This window comes from Helianthus annuus, chromosome 2, assembly GCF_002127325.2.
Source record: "Helianthus annuus cultivar XRQ/B chromosome 2, HanXRQr2.0-SUNRISE, whole genome shotgun sequence".
In the NCBI taxonomy this organism is placed as follows: domain Eukaryota; kingdom Viridiplantae; phylum Streptophyta; class Magnoliopsida; order Asterales; family Asteraceae; genus Helianthus; species Helianthus annuus.
This window is the reverse complement of record NC_035434.2, coordinates 10,164,515-10,173,066: the sequence shown is the minus strand read 5'-3', so window position 1 is coordinate 10,173,066 and position 8,552 is coordinate 10,164,515. Positions and strand designations below refer to the sequence as shown.

The following is an 8,552-nucleotide window of genomic DNA, read 5'->3' as shown; positions in this document are numbered from 1 at the left end:
TAGAGTCTAATTTACGTGATACATAGAGTCCTGTGGTTCGATATCCGGACTTCCTAGGTTATACTACATTGATCGGTACACTTGCCGATTGTGTGGTTTAGGTCGAGTCTAGAATTTAAAGCTTTGTCGTGTCTAGCTTAGAGAGTCTAATTTAGTTAGTTTTTATAGTCTGTTTAGCGCACATCAAGTTTTTGGCGCCGTTGCCGGGGACTCTTTGCAATCGCGTTCATTAGCTTTGATAGATTTCAGTGACAAATACGTGCTACGTGTTTTATTTTGTTTTGTGTCTTTTATTTTCATCTTGAGTCGTAGTAACTTCTGTTTGCTTTTCTTGTGTTCAGGTTTCTGCTTGTAGTGGATGCCACATCTGCGCTCGCACGGACCACCACCACCAGTCAAGCAGTCTTCATCTCAATTGGGCCAAGGCCCTCAGGTTGCTTCTTCATCCTCTACTCGGTTCCCCAACTTCGATTCCACCCCGTTACCCACCCCACCTCCTACACCACCACCTTCGCCAAACCGTTCACCTAAAACTTCACCCAAGGTTTCCCCACCCGATAGTCCTACTTCTAGTACCTCTAGTAATCCAGAAAACTTAGAACCAATGGCCAACCCTAGGAAAACCGTCCATCAGCAAGCCACCCAAAATTTCACCGGCCTCGCTTCACCCATCACCGTTCCACCCATAGTCAACGACAACTCATGGCAGATTCCATCTTATGCCATGCAAGCCATCACCAATACCATCCAATTCCATGGCCGAGACGATGAGGACGCCCTGGCCCACATAAACCGTTTCTCTCGTATGCTAGCTACCTTTAGCCTTCACGGTGCACCCAACGATGCCACCTACCTACAGCTTTTCCCATTCTCATTAGCCGGCCGTGCGGCTACTTGGTTGGACTCTCAACCAACCGGTACCTTTACCACATGGGCGGGGCTTCGTCAAGCCTTTTTGAATAAGTATTTCCCGCCCGCTAAAGCCTCACGCCTTAGAGACCAAATCCACTCCTTTCGCATGGAGCCCGACGAGCCCTACTACCTTGCTTGGGAGCGTTTCCAAAACCTGTGTGCTCGTTGCTCCCAGCATGGTCTTTCCGACTGGGCTTTATGTGAGAAATTTTATAACGGTCTCACCCAAGAGACTCGTGATAGGTTCGACACTAATGCGGGGGGGGGGGGGGGGGGCATATTATGGGTATTCTTACAGTTGCTGAGTGTTTAGAGCGTTTTGAGGCATTTGCTCAGTCTCAATCCCAATCACGATCCGATCAGAGGTATCAAAGTGGTGGTTCCAACACCACTACTAGTGCACCCGCTCGAGGGGTGAACCATGTCACAATGGATCCTAGTTTAGCCTCTGTTTTGGAAAACATGTCTAGGGAACTCAAAGAAATCAAGGCTAAGGTAGACAAATGTGAGTATTGTCGAGGGGGTCACGACACGAATGCGTGTCCATTACTTGTTGGTGAGGAACAGGTCGATTTCGTAGGAGGAGGGTTTGGTAGAGGTCAATCTAGCGGTTTTGGTAATAATAATCTTGGGTCGGGTTGGCGAAATAGTAATAATAACTTTAATAATAACGCTTTTCGCTCAAATGGACCCCCTGGCTTTCAAATGGCTCAAAACCCAAATAGGGGCCAAAATTCACTCTTTGGTGGGGGTTCAGGTGGGCAGTTCAACAAAGGGTTCAACGGGCAGGTCAAGGATGGGGGGTCGAATAACCAAGGTCAAACAGGTCAAGGTTCAAGCTATGATTTAGGGGGTAGTTTAGAAAGAATGGAGTCCATGATGAGCCAACTAATTGTTAGGGACCAAACTACTCAAAAGACCCTTAGTGAACACGACCTCATGCTTAAGAACCACCAAGCCTCATTCCAAGACCTTCAACGAGTCGTAGGGGATATGTCTAGAAAATTAGAAGAGAGGTTACCCGGTCAATTTGCGGGTAATACCCAACCCAATCCCAATGCCCATGCTAAAGCCATTACCACTCGTAGTGGCAAGACCGTAGGAAACCCAAGTGTAGAAGAGAGAGTAGTTGATGAAGAGGGAGATGTGATAGATGAGGAGATCGAAATGGAGGCTCCCGGCAAAGTGCAAAATAGGCTAAGCCCAGCAAGTACCGCACAGCCCGGTGAGTCTCAAAGTGAGAAGAAAGTTGAGAAAACCCCAATAGACGTTAGACCTTCACCCTTAGTGAACCATGCGTATGTTCCGTTTCCCTCACGCCTTAAGAATAAAAAATACTCAAGGGAATACGGGCAGTTTTTGGACATCTTCAAGCAATTGAAGATTAACCTTCCATTTATAGAGGCCCTTCAATCGATGCCTAAGTACGCGAAGTTCTTGAAAGACCTCCTTAGGAACAAAGAAAAATTAGGAGAGTTGTCTAACGTCCCGTTGAATGGGGGATGTTCCGCCATTGTGTTAAATAAGCTTCCTGAAAAGCTTACCGATCCGGGTATTTTTACCATTCCTTGTCTATTCGGTAGCAACACCAACACTCGAGCTTTAGCCGACTTATGTGCTAGCATCAACTTGATGCCCTTTTCTCTTTATGAGAAGCTAGACCTAGGAGAGCTTGCACCTACCTGAATGACATTGTCCTTAGCCGATCGGTCCGTTAAGTACCCTAGGGGTATAGTTGAGAACTTGCTAGTTAAGGTAGACAAATTCGTGTTTCCCGCCGATTTCGTAATTCTAGATATGGAAGCGGATGAGAGAGTCCCCATTATACTAGGTCGTCCTTTCTTGCGTACCGCCAAAGCTCTCATAGACGTTTACGATGGTAAGATCACTCTTAGGGTCGGTGAGGAGAGAGTTACTTTTGAGATAGACCGTTCCATGAACCACCCAAGTGGTTCGGATGACTATAGTGGTCCTTGCCATTCCGTCTACTTTTTTAACTCGTTTATCTCGTGTGTCGACCATTGCTTAGAGTACATTAGTGGAGCGGACCTAGTGGCAGAAGAGAAGGTAGGAGAGACGGTAGAAGATGAGGTGAAGAGTGTAGGTGAAGTTGAAGATGAGGGGATTCCTTTAATCCCCAATGTGTTAGCGGTTAGTGATGATAACACCCAACCCCCACCCTTAGAACTTAAGGTACTTCCATCTCATCTAGAGTATGCTTTCTTAGGGGAGGGTTCCGAGCTACCCGTTATTATTTCATCCGCGTTAGAGGAGAGTGAGAAAGTGAGGTTGTTAGATGTGTTGAGGGCCAACAAAGAGGCCATTGCATGGAGGTTGTCCGACATTAAGGGCATAAGTCCTTCCTATTGCACCCACCGGATACTCATGGAGGATGATTATAAACTGGTGGTGCAACCCCAAAGGAGGCTTAACCCCAACATGCAAGATGTAGTGAAAAAGGAGGTTCTTAAACTCTTAGATGCCGGGATGATATATCCCATTTCCGATTCACCTTGGGTTAGTCCCACTCAGGTTGTCCCCAAGAAGGGGGGGGGGGATGACCGTTGTCATGAACGAAAAGAACGAACTTATCCCTTCTCGCACGGTCACGGGTTGGCGCGTGTGCATCGACTACCGAAAGTTGAATGATGCCACCCGTAAAGACCACTTCCCATTGCCTTTCATAGATCAAATGTTGGAGCGTTTAGCCGGTCAACAATTCTATTGTTTCCTAGACGGCTTTTCGGGTTACTTCCAGATCCCCATCGCACCGGAGGATCAGGATAAAACCACCTTCACATGCCCCTATGGCACTTACGCGTACCGACGCATGCCATTCGGGTTGTGTAACGCTCCAGCTACTTTTCAGCGTTGCATGGTCGCCATATTTCAGGATATGATAGAGACTTCCATGGAGGTTTTCATGGATGATTTTTCAGTTTATGGTGACTCTTTCGATGTGTGTTTGAAGAATTTGGAAAGAATGTTGAAGCGGTGTGTCGAGACGAAACTTATGCTAAATTGGGAGAAGTGTCACTTCATGGTGACGAAAGGTATCGTGTTAGGGCATAAGATATCGAGAGAGGGCATTGAGGTAGATCGTGCGAAAATAGACACCATTAGTAGGTTACCTCCACCCACGAGTGTTAAGTCGTTTAGGAGTTTTTTAGGGCATGCGGGATTCTATAGGCGTTTCATTAGGGATTTCTCAAAAATTACTCGCCCCATGACCCGCTTGCTAGAAAAAGATGTTCCATTCGTCTTCGACGAGGAGTGTCTAAAAGCCTTCAACTTTTTGAAGGAGCAGTTGGTTAGTGCACCTATTCTTATCTCGCCCGACTGGAGCTTGCCGTTTGAGCTCATGTGCGATGCGAGTGACTATGCCGTTGGAGCGGTTTTAGGACAAAGAAAGGACAAGCACTTCCACCCCATCTACTACGCGAGCAAGACGCTCAATGATGCTCAGGAAAACTACACTACCACGGAGAAAGAGCTTTTAGCCGTAGTTTTCGCTTTCGATAAGTTCCGCTCGTACCTCGTTTTATCTAAGATGATTGTTTTCACCGATCATTCCGCGTTGCATTTTCTTTTCCAAAAGAAAGACGCTAAACCCCGACTCATTCGGTGGATTCTTTTGCTTAGCAAGTTCGATATTGAGATTAGGGACAAGAGAGGGGCCGAGAATGTGGCGGCCGATCATTTATCGCGGTTAGAGGATCCCAAGAGGGAAGAGATTCGTGAGGAGGAGATTGGAGACACGTTCCCTCATGAATCTATAGAGTTTGTTGAGGCCGAGAAAGAAGGATTGCCATGGTTTTGCGATTTAGCGAATTATCTTTCTAGTGGAAATGTTGTGAAAGGGATGTCCACACAACAAAGGAAGCGATTCATTAGTGAGGCGAGGAAGTATGTGTGGGACGATCCTTTTCTCTTTAGGATAAGGGGAGATAGAGTTCTTAGACGGTGTGTGTCGAGAGAGGAGGGGTGGAACATAATAAAACATGTGCATGAGGGCCTCACGGGAGGACACCATGGTGCACACACCATCGCCCAAAAGGTATTTGATTGTGGTTTCTATTGGCCTACCATTCTTCGAGATGCCGAGGAGTTCGTGAAGATGTGTGATGCATGTCAACGAACCGGCAATATTTCCGCCAAAGATGAGATGCCTCAAAACCCCATCCAAGTAGTAGAGGTTTTTGACGTTTGGGGCATCGATTTCATGGGACCCTTCCCAAACTCCAAAGGAAACCGTTACATACTCGTGGCAATCGATTACGTTTCCAAATGGGTTGAGGCTCAAGCTCTTCCCACAAACGAAGCCCGAGTAGTGTTGAACTTTCTTAAGAAGCTCTTTTCACGATTCGGTACTCCTAAAGCCTTAATTAGTGACCGTGGCACTCACTTTTGCAATGCATTGATGGAGAAGTTGCTTGCACGCTACAGTGTCACTCATCGTTTATCTACCGCATATCATCCACAAACGAGTGGACAAGTGGAGAATGCGAATCGCGGTATTAAACAAATCTTAGAGAAAACGGTCGGTAAGAATAGGAAAGATTGGTCCGACAAGCTACACGATGCATTGTGGGCGTTTAGAACCGCCTACAAGACCCCTTTAGGAACTACACCTTTTATGATCGTCTACGGAAAAGCTTGTCATCTCCCCGTCAAGTTAGAACATAGAGCGCTTTGGGCCTTGAAAACCGTTAATTTAGATATGACCGAAGCCGCTAAGAAGCGTTTCTTTCAAATTAATGAGCTTGAGGAGCTTAGGGATACGGCGTATGCTCGATCGTTGGGAATAAAGGAGAAAACCAAGTTGTTACATGATAGGAGGTTGAGGAAAGTGAAGGAGTTTAGCAAAGGCGATAAAGTGCTTCTCTACAACTCGAGATTGAAGCTTTTTGCGGGTAAGTTGAAATCCAAATGGTCGGGACCTTTTATGGTTCATTATGTGTTTCCATATGGAGCGGTGGAGATCATGGATGAGAAGGATGGCCGTAGTTGGAAGGTGAACGGTCATCGTTTGAAGCATTACATTGGAGGAGCGATAAACAAGGATGAGAGGGAGGTAACTCCTCTCGAAATCCCACCTAAATCCGCCAATTAGTGTTTTGGGTGAAAGCCCAAGTGTACATTTTGTATCGTTTGTATAAGAGTCTTTGTTTGAGTATTTTCGTGTTCTAACGAGTCTTTCCGTAGTTTTTTGGTTTGTGTTTTGTGTTTGTGAGTGAATGTGCAGGAAACGTACCTTGGAGAGCTGAGAAAGCGAAGAAAAAGTCGTTTCAGGTAAGTCCCATGCTTAGAAAAATTTTGGGATGCTTTGGGGAAGGTTGGGTAAGACTTAGAAAAATTTTCTAAGGCAAAAAGTTGAAATTTTTTGCAACATTCTGTTAAAAAACGCCACTCGCGTAGCATTACCACCAAAAGTGTTATCTGGTCGCGCTACATCACCATACAGTTCATCTAAATACCCTTTTGAACCCTTTGAACCTTTTGAACCCCTTTTAAACCTTTTAAACCTACGACCCCCACCCCTGAAAACTTTTTCCTAACCTGTTACTCCCAAAACCCTAAACCATTTGTTTTTCACCTCCACCACCAAAAACCCCATTACACTCCACCGCCATTCACCATCCCCACCTCCAACAACCTCCCTTCTACCACTAATTGGAAACCGGACACCCTTATCCCACAACACCGTAACCTACATCTCCACGTCCAACTGTCCGACCTCTACCTTCTTCCGTCGCCGAATACCACACCACCACCATTTGCCACCGTCTGCACCTCCCTGTGACCAGAATCACCACCCGAATAAAACCCGTAGACCATTTATAACTTCCGGGTGTCACATAGCAGTGAATAGGGACTTTCACAATTCGAGATTTTCACTTTTTCTCGCACAATCGACGACTCAGGTATGTTATTCCGTCGTTTCTCACTAGAATGTGTTGTTTGATTGAGTTTTGTGGATATTTGAGTTCGCGTCCGTGTGTGAGTTGTTAGTGTCGGGCTCTGTCGGGTTAGGTTTGTCGAGTCAGTGTTGGGTGTAGTTTGTTTCGAGTCAGATTTGTTTAGTTGAGTCAGGTGTGCAGTAGGTTTGAGTCTGTGTCAGTTTAGTTTGGTTATATCGTTTTTTTTTTCTTTCGAGTCATTTGAGTGAGTCGAGTCATTGGTTGAGTCTTATGTCTTTGTGTCTTGTGACTGCTGTTTTAATGTGGATCAATTTGCACGTCTGATGTGTCATGTCAATAATCAGTTGCATTTGCATAATAGGTTGCTTGAGTGGGATTGGTTTTAGGTAGTTCGGGTTGGTTATCACGCTGCGGATTGTTGAATTGGTTTGAGAGATGTGAGTCGGGATAGTGTTAAATATAGGAAATAGGGGGGTGGTCTTGCTCGTCTACTAAATTTTATACGAGTTCAATTTTTAAACGGGCGACGATGTTGGTTTGGTCTATTTTGAAATAAGTGAATTTTGCGGACGATTGTTTTGGCGAAGTAAACTTCAAGTGTGGGGAAGCGGTTGCGCCGTTTTGCTATAAAGCTATAATTTTTTCGACAAAAATTACGCGCGCCGTTTTCATTGCTTCCACGTTTTGGTTTTCGATGATTTCTCGGCACTTGGGATTGCTCGAGGGCGAGCAAAGTGCCGGGAGGGGGTAAAAGTGTAAACTTAGTGCAATTTGTGTAAATTGAGTCAAAACGTGTCGTCTTTAGGGTCAAAAGCATCATTTTGCGTCTTTTAGGGTCGTTTTAGGTCTATCGAGTCGTGTTAGAGTCATGTTTAGTGTCGTTTTGCGCAATGTGCATCGCTCGAATTCGAACCGCTTCGCTCGTACTCAATCTCCATTCGGGTGAAGTTCGGTTCGTTTTTGAGTTGATTTGCGTCAAAGTCACTTGTATCGAACAACGGCCGCGAACGAAATGCTATACGGCCGTCGTTCGACTGTACATTATTATATTATTAAAAAAAATTATAAAATTTAAAAACACCAAAAATAGTTTGTTATTACTGATAGTTTGCCTGTTTTGTCTTGAATTTTACTTGTTTTGCAGGCATGGCTAGTAGTTCTAGGCGTGGGAAAGGTAGGAAAACCGGAAAGGGTCAGACGGCACCGCAGCAGGATCCGGTTCCTCACGAGACTCCAATTATTCAAATCGCTGCTGATGATCCGAAATTAAGGAAAATCAAATATCGAACCTCGTATAACTTTATCCCGGATCAGAAAACGCACAGAGACGATCACCCGATTCTAAAGTTTGAAGAAGATTCACCCGAATGGGATAAGTTTGAAAAGTTGAAAGATACTGAGCTCCTTCAACACCGGGTTATTGATTCGAAGTGGTTGGAGGAGATAGGTTCAGAGCAGGAGGTGAGGGAACTCTTGGGTCAGAGATTGATTTATGCGATGAACTGCACCGAGCCTCAGTATGAGGAGTTAGTGTTAGAGTTCCATAGTACATGGGTGCACAAGGAGGGTAAGTTCGAGCAGGGCACGGCTGTATCATTTAGCTTTGGAAGGCAAGTGTATGAAATGAATGTGCCGAGGTTTGCTGTCGTTTCGGGTTTGTATACGGAAGAGGAGGTGAGGAGACCGGAGTTTGCTACTTATTTACGGGGTGCGTATAGT

General features: G+C 45.4%; 1 protein-coding gene across 1 annotated transcript; it reads left to right on the top strand.

Moving 5' to 3' along the window:
* Positions 1–358: 358 nt before the first annotated feature.
* On the top strand, positions 359–2,598 carry LOC110885749. The gene is made up of 2 exons (XM_022133460.1): positions 359–1,130; positions 1,226–2,598. The coding sequence occupies exons 1-2, from the start codon at positions 359–361 to the stop codon at positions 2,596–2,598; spliced, it is 2,145 nt and encodes a 714-aa protein (XP_021989152.1).
* The last annotated feature ends 5,954 nt before the right edge of the window (positions 2,599–8,552 follow it).

What these genes read in the sequence shown, in the direction of transcription:
- LOC110885749 (XM_022133460.1), top strand. Translation starts at nt 359, where the DNA reads ATGCCACATCTGCGCTCGCACGGACCACCACCACCAGTCAAGCAGTCT. An exon ending in ATGTGAGAAATTTTATAACG is followed by an intron (nt 1,131 to 1,225) that starts GTCTCACCCAAG and finishes CTGAGTGTTTAG; the next exon opens with AGCGTTTTGAGGCATTTGCT.